The sequence below is a fragment of the Bos taurus genome, chromosome 5 (assembly GCF_002263795.3).
Source record: "Bos taurus isolate L1 Dominette 01449 registration number 42190680 breed Hereford chromosome 5, ARS-UCD2.0, whole genome shotgun sequence".
Taxonomy (NCBI): Eukaryota; Metazoa; Chordata; class Mammalia; order Artiodactyla; family Bovidae; genus Bos; species Bos taurus.
This window is the reverse complement of record NC_037332.1, coordinates 12,005,281-12,019,304: the sequence shown is the minus strand read 5'-3', so window position 1 is coordinate 12,019,304 and position 14,024 is coordinate 12,005,281. Positions and strand designations below refer to the sequence as shown.

At 37.1% G+C, this 14,024-nt stretch overlaps 1 protein-coding gene across 7 annotated transcripts in view; it reads right to left on the bottom strand.

Annotated features, from left to right (window-relative positions):
• The window catches only part of METTL25 (methyltransferase like 25), a 136,851-nt gene that overhangs the window by 26,494 nt on the left and 96,333 nt on the right, over window positions 1–14,024 (bottom strand). For 4 of the 7 annotated variants that reach the window (XM_059886833.1, XM_024992400.2, XM_024992401.2 and 1 more), the window contains exons 10-12: window positions 6,124–6,198; window positions 5,484–5,555; window positions 3,860–3,968 (exon numbers count right to left, since the gene is read on the bottom strand). In XM_059886833.1, the coding sequence (XP_059742816.1) occupies window positions 3,876–3,968; window positions 5,484–5,555; window positions 6,124–6,198 (240 nt within the window). In that variant the 3' untranslated portion in view covers window positions 3,860–3,875. Of the gene's footprint in view, window positions 1–3,859; window positions 3,969–5,483; window positions 5,556–6,123; window positions 6,199–14,024 lie in introns of those variants that run through there. The other 3 variants (XR_009494448.1, XM_059886836.1, XM_059886834.1) reach the window with 2 other exon arrangements.

Here is a 14,024-nt window from a genome sequence, read left to right as displayed (position 1 = left end):
GTCTCCCTCTAGGACATTTAAAAACCACAACTATTGCTTTTATATTATGCATTATGTGCCAAGAATTAAGTACTTTACAAGGAGAACTGCAACCATCTGCACTAATCTGACAGAGCTATGGCGTCTAAGAACCTGGACCACCTGTGTCAACACGATTTATTTGTGACAAGAAAACTTTGCCCAAGGAAGATAAGACCATAAACTAATAAATAACTTCATTGTTTGTTTCAGGAAATTCCCATATGTCAATTTATCTCAGATAAACAATCTGTTCACCTTGGCAAAGAGTTAACTTATCAAGCAACAGTTTACTTATCATCAAGATATGCTTTGAGATCCTCACCCTGCTATAGATATTAACCATAAAATTTGTATCAGGTCAGGAACTTTCCCAAATCCCTGTCTGTTCTCCACCTTAAAAAAGCTACCTTAAACTACTCGAGTCCAGACTTTGAAATCCTTCAAATATCCTCCCCCATGACTTCCCCTTCAGAGACTGTCCAGGAGGAGTTTCCTTTTACTGCATTGAATTCTAATAAACTTAATTTTGCTTGATAAACAGGGTGCCTGGAGATGGTTTGGGGGAGTTCAATGACACATACTTATTCCTTTAACCCTCATAACATACTTGGAGTAAATTCTATTTTTATATTTCTGCAGATGAGAAAATTGAAGTGCACCAAATAGTTAAGTGACTTAGGCAAGTACACAACTTAATTTACATGAATCCAAACTATGGTACTAACATTACTGATTCCCTCTTGCCCTCAAGTGTATTGATCTAAAGATGCCCTAAAGAATCCTATGCCCTGATCCTCTTAGCTATGTCCAGTGATTATAGTATTAATTACTGTAATTAGTAATTTTATTGTCTTCCTCACTGAACATTTTGAGGACAGAGACATTTTTTGTTTGTCTCCATACTGCCAGTGCCTACATATACCTGACACGTGGTAAGCATTCCATCATGTATGAATGCATGCTCAGTTGTGTCCAACTCTTTGTGATCCCATAAATTGTAGCCCGCCAAGCTCCTCTGTCCATGGGATTCTCCAGGCAAGAGTACTGGAGGGGGTTGCCATTTCCTTCTCCAGGGGATCTTCCCAACCCAGGGATCGAACCCGGGTCTCCTGCATTGCAGGAAGACGCTTTATCCTCTGAGCCACCAGGGAAACTGGAATGAATGTTATATAAATATTTGGACTTTAGAAAAAAGTTTAAAATTTTAAACAGAAGTAAAATTATGAAAGGAAAGAAAGTAGCCTGGAAAGGTTTTCTGCTCCTGAGAAAGCTACTCATATAAGAAACAACATGAGGAAAGAGAATAAAAAAGTAACCTAAAGATACACATCAATCAGATGCAAACGTGTGGACCCTGCTTAGATTCTGAACTGAACCAAATGAGGTATTAATCTGTAAAGACATTTGGAGCCAATCATGGAAATGTGAATGAGGACAAGTAATAGATTACTATGGGAAAAAAAATCCTTAACTTAGAAATATACACTGAAGTATTTAGGTAAAATAACAAGCTGCCTGAGATCTGCCTTAAAATTTTCCATGGATGGTGGGTGCGTGTGACAATTGTGTATGTATGCATGCTCACGTGTGTGCTGATGAAACAAGATTGGTAAGTGCTTCTAATTATTAAAGTCTGTGATGAGTACAGGGGGATTTATTATAATCTATTCTCTACTTCTGTACACATTTAAAACTCAGCATAAAGAGCTTGAAAAATGGCTAATTTTCCCAGTATCTTACTCAGTATACAAAGCACCTGATCATTCACATATATTGCTGTTGTTGTTCAGTCGTTCAGTCATGTCTGACCCTTTGCAACCCCATGGACTGCAGCACGCCAGGCTTCCCTGTCCTTCACCATCTCCTGGAGCTTGCTCAAACTCATGTCCATCAAGTCGGTGATGCCATCCAACCATCTTGTCCTCTGTGGTCTCCTTTTTCTCCTGCCTTCAATCTTTCCCAGCATCAGGGTCTTTTCTAATATATACTGGTTACATCTGGGTCTTTTCACATATATACATATATATGTATATGTATTATATACTATATATGTGTGTATATATATATATATGTGTGTGTACACACACATATATATAGTATATATATACTATACTATACATACTATACTATATACTATATAGTATATAGTATATATATAGTATATAGTATATATAGTATGTAGTATATATATATAGTATATAGTATATATAGTATGTAGTGTATATATATATAGTATATAGTATATATATAGTATATATATACTATGTATATATGTATATACTATGTATATACTATATATTGTATATACATACTATACATATACTATATATATATATGTGTGTGTACACACACACACATATATAGTATATATATACACATATATACTACACCAGGGTCTTTTCACATTTATTTCCCAGCTTCAAGATCTTTTCACATATATACTAGGCACAAACTCAGTATCACAACCCAAAGCAAGAAATTGGTCTCACCTGTGGATAGACTCTAAAATTTAAGAAAGCAGTTACTCTTTCTCCTGGAAAAATTTTATGCAGTCTCTAGCTGAGAATCAAGTAAACTTTTCTCCCCCTACCTGTCCACTTCTTCTGTGCAAATCAGAAACTTCAAGTTTTCTGCTAATGAAAGGACTCTGCACCACTCTGGGCAGAGTACTGGTCTTCCCCGATTCACTCGTTTTTCCTAGTTTGACTTTTTACACAGAACCAGGTGATTCCTTAAGTGCCAACTCATCCTTTATTTTGGTAAACGCCCCAAGAATCCTTAAAGTGAGTAAAGAACAGACTTTTGGACTCTGGGAGAAGGCGAGGGTGGGATGATTTGACAGAATAGCACTGAAACATTTATATTACCATTTGTAAAACAGATGACCAGTCCAAGTTCGATGCATGAAGCGGGGCACCCAAAGCCGATGCTCTAGGACAACACAGAGGGATGGGGTGGGGAGGAAGGTGGGTGGATGGGGTTCAGGATGGGGGGACACATATATACCTGTGGCTGATTCATGTCAATGTATGGCAAGAGTCATCACAATAATGTAATTAGCCTCCAATTAAAATAAATTAATTAATTTAAAAAAAGAATCCTTAAGGTGAATATCTCAATTACAAGATGCATATTCCTTTAAGGACACAGAATACTTCCTCTTGTAATTTAGACTAAAACAGAGTATAAAATGTTCTTTATATTAAGGACTTTTAATATCTGGCCTGTTTCCTGGGTATTTATTTAAGCATGACTTTTTCCTTTCTGATAACATGAAAAATCCTTCCAAAATGTGAAAGAAAATGCTAATGGTCTTCAGGACCAACTAGTTTTACTGTAAGTATAACTATACCTTTCATATGTTAAGTCAGTAAAACGTCAAAATGTGATATGCAGTAAATAGCAGAAGTCTCTATAATTGAACAGGAAACAAGGCCCAGATTATAATGTTCTAGGGACGTACTTGGAGAAGGCAATGGCAACCCACTCCAGTACTCTTGCCTGGAAAATCCCAGGGGCGGAGAAGCCTGGTGGGCTGCCGTGTATGGGGTCGCATAGAGTCGGACATGACTGAAGCGATTTTGCAGCAGCAGCAGCAGCAGCAGCAGGAATTCAGAAATGTAGGTCAATTCTTTTCTAATATTTTCATGAGTTTTAATTTTTTTTAATTAATGTATGCTTTGACAATGGAAAATGGATTAAGGCATTCTGCTTTAGCTATGGTTTTATTGTCTATTTAAGATATATAACAATGTCTTTCAAATATTTACATAACATTGTATTAATGTTTAGAAAAACAAAATTAGCAAAAGATTCCGCAAACAGATATAGCTAATACCTTGCTTCAATGGAAATCATTGCTGCTTCTTCAGGGCAATAATGGCATAACATCTGGGAGATTTCACAGGATCAAACAACCTCACAAGCGCAGACCACATGATATCATCCTGTAAATTGATAAGTGATTTAAACAGACAACTGTTTGTTGAAGATATGAGAGGTGTTAGAATATATACTAGAATATGAGAGCTCTTTGTTGAAGAAAATTAACAAATTTAATTAATTAAATTGATTTAGAATTAAATTCTAATTTAGAACTTCACCTTCAGGACTTTATGGTGAGGAAATAATTAAAGATGTACATAGGGAGTGAAACACCGGGCTACTCCTTGCTACAACTGTGAAAAAGTGAAAGTGGCTACAGACAACTGGGTATTGCTCAAATAAATTACATGGTGAAACATCATTCAGCTTCTGCAGTGTATTTAATGAGATAGAAAAAATCTAAATGAAACAAATGAAACAAAGTAGATGAGAAGCTGTATTTATAATTTGATTCCATTTCTAATTAAAGTAGAAATAATGTGCTCATACACACACAGCATACATATATTAAAAGCTCTAGAAAACACAGTAATTTAAGAGCTAATGCTGAAAGGTGAGATTATAATTACTTTCAACTTTCTTTTTGATATTCTTCACTTAAAATTTCCTAACACTAAGCATGTATTACTTTTATAACAGTAATAGTATTTAAAATATTATCAAATGAACAACTGCAGGATTTCTATCACTGCATTACCAGTTAAACTTGGTACATACTGTTATGCCTACCTATTTTATTTAGGTCACTGGGAATTGTTTTGAAAAGGGAAGCGATGAGTACCTAGTAAAATAAGCCTGATTCTGTGAACTACCAAGGTGAAAAGCAAAAGTTTCCAGTGATTTTGAGTTAGTAGCTTAGCAAAGTATCTAATTATCCAAATACTTAAAAACTGCTTTTCTCCATAAAAATATCATTTATTAAAACCCACTTGTTCCAAGTAGCTTGTTGAAAAGAAGTAAAGCTCTTCATATGATAAAAGAAATATTAGAGAGCTTATAGTGAAAACATAAGGCTGAATCTACAAATGGGATTAAACAGTTCAAAAACCTAATTTTGATTACAGCTTAGACTAGAATCTGAAAAACACATTTTCCCCAAAGATAAACCAAAAAATCATTTTTCTAGTCATTCAACATAGATTAAACAAGTAAGACTGAGAAAACAGAAGCAATGATTAGAAAGAAATTTCTGTACTGCGGAGTACATACGTTCCCAAATTCAAAAATGAATTAAAAGCTGATTCTTACAAAGTGAAACATATAAATGATATCCTTTATGTTGATATCCTGGCTATCCGGTATGTCACATATGATGGCTCGTGTGCACGGTCTACTGTATAGTAATTACCATACAATTAAAAGAATGTACACTTTATTATAGCACGTTTTTGGCAAACATCTGTTGTACATATGCTTTTGTTTCAAAAGGGATGGAAAGAATATTTAAACTTGGAAAATATAACAAGAAAAATTACGTTACTAGTTACGTGAAACAAAGTTATTGTAGTTATAAGCAGATGGATATTACTGGATTTAATAAAGATTCTTGTTATGCATTTAAAATTAACATAATTTACCTGCTCTTTCAGGTAGCAAAGTCGATCCAAAAGAATCAAGGTCTCTATGCAAGGAGCTAGAACAACTTTCAACTAAAAGAAAAAATAAGATAGCACAGTGGTACTTTAAAACAAACAAAAATACTAACTTAACACTTACATTTAAGAAAATACATCTACAGAAACTTGCATAAGGCCAAATCTCCAATATCCATTGTACATCTTCAGAAAATAAGTACTTCAGAGATCAAAAGTTTTTATTTTAATAGTTAAAGGAAAAGAATATCCTTTGAGTGACTTTGGGCTGGAATCCAAAAGCAATCATACATATGTGATAGAAAGCTTTTAAAGGCGTACTAAGAATGAAATTCATTAAAAGGAATGCTTGTGAAATAATTGCATTGAGACCAATATGTGTTCAAAGAACTCTAAAACTTCTTTCCATGCATTTCTAATACACTTTAAGAGAAATCTGCCATGTGTTCTCTTTATTATAGTACTGACGCCTAATATAGTCCTAAAATAGGAAATGATCCAAAACAGTTTTTCTACATTAAGAGAAAAACAATATAGATTGGTTGGCCCCATAAAAAAAATTTAATAGGATCCCACTCAAGTCTAGCAACATATTCGATTTAATATGTTTAATTCTGAGACTTACCATATTAAAAGCCTCCAGTTCATTCATTCTAGGCTTATATTTCTCGTAGTAGTCCATTATAATTTTTTCTGGCAGCTTCAAAATAAAACAACAATAATAGATTTAGTAACAGTTAAAAATATATATTTTTCCCTAATCAGATGTACCCTAAAGTATAACAAACATAATAATTCAAAGCAATCTTATGTGTCTGAAGAGCTCTAAGGATGTTCATGAAGCAAGTCAATTTAACAAAATTCTTTCATTTAAATCTTCTGCATCAATATAGGTTATTCAGTATATCATGCTGCTGCTAAGTCGCTTCAGTCATGTCGGACTCTGTGCAACCCCAGAGACGGCAGCCCACCAGGCTCCCCCGTCCCTGGGATTCTCCAGGCGAGAACACTGGAGTGGGTTGCCATTTCCTTCTCCAATGCATGAAAGTGAAAAGTGAAAGCGAAGTCGCTCGGTCGTTCCCAACTCCTAGCGACCCCATGGACTGCAGCCTACCAGGCTCCTCCGTCCATGGATTTTCCAGGCAAGAGTACTGGAGTGGGTTGCTATCACCTTCTCCATCAGTATATCATAAGTAAAGTCAATAATAAGATCCTATTATCTTTGATTTCAACAAGTAGTAATGAAATATTTACCTTCACTTGTTTCTACGTTTGGGATACACAGTAGGTAGGAGTTCAATAAACAGTTTTTGAATATAACTAAAATTTAAGCAATATATCTAAAAAAATATAGAGAATAACGAAAAGGCAAAAGGAATAAAGACACATTCATATTAAACATAATTTCTTCTAACAACACTTAACCAATCCATCAACAAGTGGTGCTTTCTGTTTTTTCTCTAAAACATGATACCCATAGTACACTGAATCCTTGTGGTTAGTAGGCCACTTTGTAGACAATTTATTAATACATGTTCTGTTCTCACCAGTTGAGCTTTATGCCTACTGCATTAAGTGTATTTGTTCCTAAACTTTTTTATTACAGTTACATTATAAGGACATTATATAAATATTAAAAAATCAATAAAATATAGATGCAAAAGGAAAAGTTTCTTTATATGTTGAATGCCTTTGTGAAAGGCTTGATAAAGGAAAGTCACCAGAAGAAATTGCTGTCAATTTATATATGATCAAGGGGTTTCCCAGGTGTCACTAGTGGTAAAGAACCTGCCCGCCAATGCAGGGGTCATAAGACAAGCAGGTTCGATCCCTGGGTTGGGAAGATCACCTGGAGGAGGGCATCACAACCCACTCCAGTATTCTTGCTTGGAGAATACCATGGGCAGAGGAGCCTGGTGGGTTATGGTCCATAGGGTTGCAAAGAGTCAGGCATGACTGAAGTGACTTGGCATGTATCCATGCATATGTGGTCAAGACAAATGACAGGCTGAATAAAAAGAGTCTAAAATCTGAAAGGATTTGTATTCAGATCTCCTTGCAAATGTATAAATATTTTTTCAAAGATCCCATTCTTTTTCTATTACATGAAATTTCTTTTGAATAAAAAAAAAATACAAAAGGGTAACTAACAGTGAAAAGTAAGGCTTTGTCTCATCCAATTTCTAGTGTGGCCTTCCAGAAAATATTAATATCTTCCCTTTGGTACAGAACCCAAGATTATGGTTTTCTCTCTAGCCCTTTTTTTTGCTCATCTTTGAATTGAATGAGTATCTCCTGAATCAAACTTTTACAGTAGAGTATATTGGACTACGTCTAGGCCTGAACTTCAAGCCAGCAACACTCACCTCAAAAAATTATGAATGTGTTTGAATTGCAGCCTTTAGTCTTTACTTCTGTCCTGTCATGTGAGATTAGCAGTTACAGAACAACTCAGGGCTCACCACCTTTTTTTCAGTCCTGCCTCATCAGCATACTGCTTCCTACAAACATGGTTTTTCAGTGTGATTCCTTGGGTTCCACAGTATTCTCTGAACTGTACTGTTGGTTGTGCTGGTGATCTGCAAGCCTAGGCAATGTCTCTTGAGATCATTCTGTATCCCTCTTTACCTTCACTGAACTTCATAATACACATGGTTTGAGATTTAATAGGCTTTTTTATTTTGTCAAAAAGGAGTTTGTATTTCTGTTTCTCTTTCCATTTGTTGCTTTTGTGTGATTTTGGAGAGAAAAGATGAAACTATCATCTTTACTTCCTATTAAAAAAAAAAAATGGAATGATCCAAAACTGGATACTATAAACTACGCATTATACATGTTTGATGGACAGAAGTTAAAGTAGAAATCTAACTAGAGAAACTATATGCAAAGCTGTGTGCAAAAAACAAAATAAATGGCCTTATTCTTATACCAAATGCTTGGTGGATACAATTATATTAATGTTTCTAAGTGAAAAATTCAGTGTTTAAGATATGATTTCATGCTTTAATCAACTTTTCCAATAAAATGCTCAACTATCAGTCTCATAGGATTAGATCAGAGAATCCATGGAAATTTTATGAAGACACTATTTAGTTCTAGGATGAATCTGTAACATACATATACGCATGGTCTCATTGTACTGATGACATTACCGTAGTTAAACCCAGTAAGAGCCAAGACAGGGCAAACATCCTAGACATAAAGAAGGCATCATAATTGAGGAGGTGCTTGGTGTAGGCAAGAACATCCATGGAAACTTACAAGTTGAAGTACACATTGAATGCCAGCTGGGGGCTTTGGCCATGAATTCCATTGCTCCTTGCTGCCCATCTCCGAGACTCCAGAGAAAGGGATTAATATTAGCTAAGCTGTGTAATGGGGCCCTAGCTCAGTGGTCTGTGGCTTAGGTTTAGGGAGATACCCAGTCCTAAATAGAAACGAGGTGAGAGACAGCAAAGGAAAGGTCACATTGAGGGTTTTTAGGTTTTTTCCCTTACTTTTCTTACAATTTTTTTTTTTTTTTTGGCATTTTAAACTCCAATAGTCCTGTTGGTTTTGACAGACTTGCCTAGTTTTTGATGACCTTGACATTACTCAGAAGCCCTAGTCAAGCATTTTGTATGATTTTCCATCACTGGGAACAGTTTTCCTCATAATTAGACTGGCTCTATAGATTTTGAGAAGAAGACTACAGATGTAAAGTATCATATTCCTCATATCATATCCAGGGTATTTACTATCAGTATGATCTATCACTGTTGATATGGATCCTGAGTACTTGGCTGACATTGTTGTTATTCAGTTGCTACGTCATGTCCGACTCTGTGACCCCATGACCTGCAGCATGCCAGGCTTCCCTGTCCTTCACCATCTCCCAGAGTTTGCTCAAACTCATGTCCATTGATTTGTGATGCCATCCAACCATCTCATCCTCTGTTGCCCACTTCTCCCCTTGCCTTGGCTGATTTGTCTCTTTTCCTACATTATTTATTTAAATTGTCTTTTCATAGATCTATATATGGGGGCCCAGACAAGCAAAGGTGGACCATATTTCAACTCCATGGGGAACGGACCTGATGAATGGATAAGAGATACACAATTGTTCAGAGATCCTCCCCACGCGCTACCTGATCAGAAGACAGGTTAGCAACTGACCTTCATTTCATCAGTAGATGGTAGGACTGAGGCTGCTGATACACCCTTGGCTAGAACTCAAGGTGGGTGGATGTGGTACCATGTTGAGAACGCAAAGGAAAACTTCATTTAAAAGTGCTACTCCACGGAACATATGAATGATATGAAAATGAAAGTCTTACTGCTGACTGAGAAAGCTGTAGTGGTCTGGATAGAAGATGAAACCAACCACAACATTCCCTTAAGCCAAAGTCTAATCCGGAGCAAGGCTGTAACTTTCTTCACTTCTATGAAGGTTGAGAGAGATGAGGAAGCTGCAGAAGAAAAGTCTGAAGCTAGCAGAGGCAGATTCATGAGGTTTAAGGAGAGAAGCCATCTCTACAACATGAAAGAGCAAGATGAAGCAACAAGTACTGATGCAGAAGCTATAGTAAGTTATCCAGAAGATCTAGCTAAGATAATTATACCAAACAACAGATTTTCAGTGTAAATGAAACATCCTTCTACTAGAAGAAGATGCCATCTAGCAATTTCGTAGCTAAAGAGGAGAATTCAATGTCTGGCTTTAAAGCTTCAAAGGACAGGCTGAAATCTCTTGTCAGATAGGGGCTAATATAGCTGGGGACTTTGAAGCCAACCTCATTTACCATCTCCAAAATCCTAGGGTCCTCAAGAGTTATGCTAAATCTACTCTGCTTGTGCTCTGTAAATGGAACAACAGAGTCTGGATGTTAGCACATCTGTTTACAGCATGGTTCACTGAATATTTTAAGACTATTGTTGAGATCTACTGCTCAGAAAAAAAAAAAAAAAAGATTCTTTGCAAAATAGTACTACTCACTGACAAAGCACCTGGTCACTCAAGAGCTCTCATGGAGATGCACAACAAGACTAAAATGCTATTTTCATGGCTGCTAACACAACATCCATTCTGCAGCCCATAGATCAAGCAGTAATTTCGACTTTCAAGTCTTATTATTTAAGAAATACATTTTGTAAGGGTATAGCTGCCATAAATAGTGATTCATCTGATGGATCTGGGCAAAGTAAATTGAAAACATTCTGGAAAGTATTCACTATTCTAGATGTAAGAACATTCATGATTCATGGAAGCATGTCAAAGTAACAACATTAACAGGAGCCTGGAGGAAGATGATTCCAACTCTCATAGATGGTTTTGAGGCATTCAAACTTGAGTGGAGGAAGTAACTGCAGATATGGTAGAAATAGCAAGAGAACAATAATTAGAAGTGGAGCCTAAAGATGTGACTGAATTGCTGTACCCTCATGATAAAGCTTTTACAGATGAGTTGTTTCTTATGCATGAGCAAGGAAGTGCTTTCTTGAGATGGGATTTACCCCTGTGAAGATGCTGTGATGACTGTTGAAATGACAACAAAGGATTTATAATATTACACAAATTTAGTTGATAAAGCAAAGTTTGAGACATTTGACTCCAATTTTGAAAGCTGTTCTGTGGGTAAAAGGCTATCAAAAAGCACTGCATGCTTAGAAAAATCATTCGTGAAAGGAAGAGTCAGCCAACTTTACTGTTGTCTTATTTTAAGAAGCTGCCACAGCCACCCCAACTTCAGCAACCACCACTGCCATCAGTCAGCAGCCACCAACTCTGAGGCAAGACTCCACCAGGAGAAAGATTATGACGGGCTGAAGGCTCAGATGATGGTTAGTAGTTTTCAGCAATAAAATATTTTTGAGTAAGGCATGTACATTGCTTTTTAAACACAATGCTATTGCACACATAACAGACTATAGTATGGTGTAAACACAACTTCTATATGCACTTGGAAACCAAAAACTTCATGTGACTTGGTTTATTGAAATACTCACTTTATTGCAGTGCTTTGGAACAGAATCCACAATCTGAGGTATCCCTGTGTTATTATGTGTGTGTGCTTAGTCGCTCAGTTGTGTCTGACTTTTTTGACCCCATGGACTGTAGCCTGCCAGGCTCTTCTGTTCATGGAATTCTCCAGAAAAGAATACTAGAGTGGGTAGTCGTTCCCTTCTCCAGGGGATCTTCCAGACCCAGGGACAGAACCCAGGCCTCCTGCATTGTAGGCAGATTCTTTACTGTCTGAGCCACCAGAGAAGCCCTGTGTTACTATAATGGTTGCAAAAAGCAGCAGGAAATATTTATGGGAATAATGCACATGTCATCACCAAAGATGACAGGCTACCTATATATTTAAATTGTATCAGCAATTTAGTGTTTCTTTAGGGTCAGAGGACCTCACTTACTGTAGATCATTTATAAGCAGTCAGTCCTCAGTACCCACAGATGTACAACCCACAGATACAGAGGGCTGCCCGTACTCCACCATTGTATATAAGGGACTTGAGCACCCTTGGTATTTTGTTCTCTGTGGGGGGTTCTGGAACCAATTCCCCAGGGATACCAGGGGACCACTGAATATCACTACAGGAAAGTTTATGAGCTTCTTGCATTTGTGGTTGTCTTCCCACTTGTATTTAAACCACTTAGTTATTACAATGACTACTGATTCATCTCTGATCTAATGTCTGAAGGTAAGTTTATTTGGTCTCTCCACCCTGGTCCTTTGGCCTTATCTCTCACCACTGCCTCCTCCACTTGCTTTATGCTTCAACTGTGCTGAGTCCAGAATCATGTTTCTTACATCTCTGTGATTTTGCACAAGCTATGCTCCCCACCATACACATCTGAAATGAGTTCCTTGCTCACTACCTGCTCATCTTGTTTGCTTAATGCATTCTTACACGTCCTTCACGTCCTTCAAGACCAAGCTAAGGCAATCAACGTCCTCCGTAATACCTTCACAGGCAGAGTGAGTCACTCCAGGCATACATACTTTATATATGTATCTATTGCTGTAAGTTCATGCTATAATTACTTGTTTTCTTTTCTCATGGGTCATGTCTTAATTATCTTTGTAGCTTCAGAGTTTCCACGGTTCTTGGCACATTGGAGATTCTTCAAAGTAAATATTTGCTGATGAATAACTAAATGATTGTGGTCTCAAAAGTTTTGCTATTGCTGGCCTGTTCTGGAGAAATATTTAAGGATAATTTTCTGAATTATCCTCTGCCAACTTCCACTAAGGTTACAAATGTTTAATGATTTTCAACTTAGTCCGTTCAAGACCCCATTAAATCACCACTTTTATTGTCTATTTCATTCTCAATATCTGGGAGTAACATTATTTGAATATTCATTATATGTATATGGGCTTCCTTGGTGGCTCAGACAGTAAAGAGTCTGCCTGCAATGCAGGAAACCTGGGTTTGATCCCCAGGTTGGGAAGATCCCCTGAAGAAGGAAATGGCAACCACTTCAGTATTCTTGCCTGGAGAATTCCATAGACAGAGGAGCGTGGCAGGCTACAGTCCACGGGGCTGCAAAGAGTTGGACACGACTGAGTGACTTTGACTTTCGCTTTTCTATTTGTACATAACCCCACACACACAAGCTCTAGAACATAAGTTCCTTTTATTTTCTTTTCTTGTGGACAAATGATCCAGCTCACTCTTTCTCTAGGAAACAACAGTAGTTTCGTTGCTTTTAAAATTAGATGCTTTAAAAATTTATGGATGTGTGTGTGTACTCTCCGGAGAAGGCAATGGCAACCCACTCCAGTACTCTTGCCTGGAAAATCCCATGGACGGAGGAGCCTGGTAGGCTGCAGTCCATGGGGTTGGGAAGAGTCGGACACGACTGAGCGACTTCACTTTCACTTTTCACTTTCATGCATTGGAGGAGGAAATGGCAACCCACTCCAGTGTTCTTGCCTAGAGAACCCCAGGGACTGCGGGGCCTGGTGGGCTGCCGTCCATGGGGTCACACAGACTCGGACACGACTGAAACGACTTAGCAGCAGCAGCAGCAGTGTGTACTCTCATGCACTTGTGTGCGTGCACTACATGTATGTGGAAGGAGAAAGAGAAAAGTAATACAGAAAAAGAAAAAACAAGTGCTGTGGACCATGAAGATAATAGGAAACCTTAAAGACAGTTTTGGAGGTTTTCTAAAATGTGGAGAGATACTGAAGTTTGGGACAGAAGACAAAATTTGAAAATACCAAATTTTTTTGAAGGTCAAGGTAAAGTTAATCACTAGGAGTTTGTTATTTTAGACTTTTGTAAAGTTCTATAAAAATAATTTACAAAGAAGTAATTGTGCTTTACTAAATTACAAAGAATTTTACTATAAAATTTCATTCTAAGAAGTCCATCTATTATAAACAGTATTCTCGCTGCTGTAAAGCAGCTCATGCTCCACACCATTTATTGTAGGCTTGGCTTTACTGTGAAATCGAAATATTCTTCTTAAACAGAACTATATCTTATGCAGGATTGAAACAATATCACCATTAAGCGGTTAAGGCTATATAA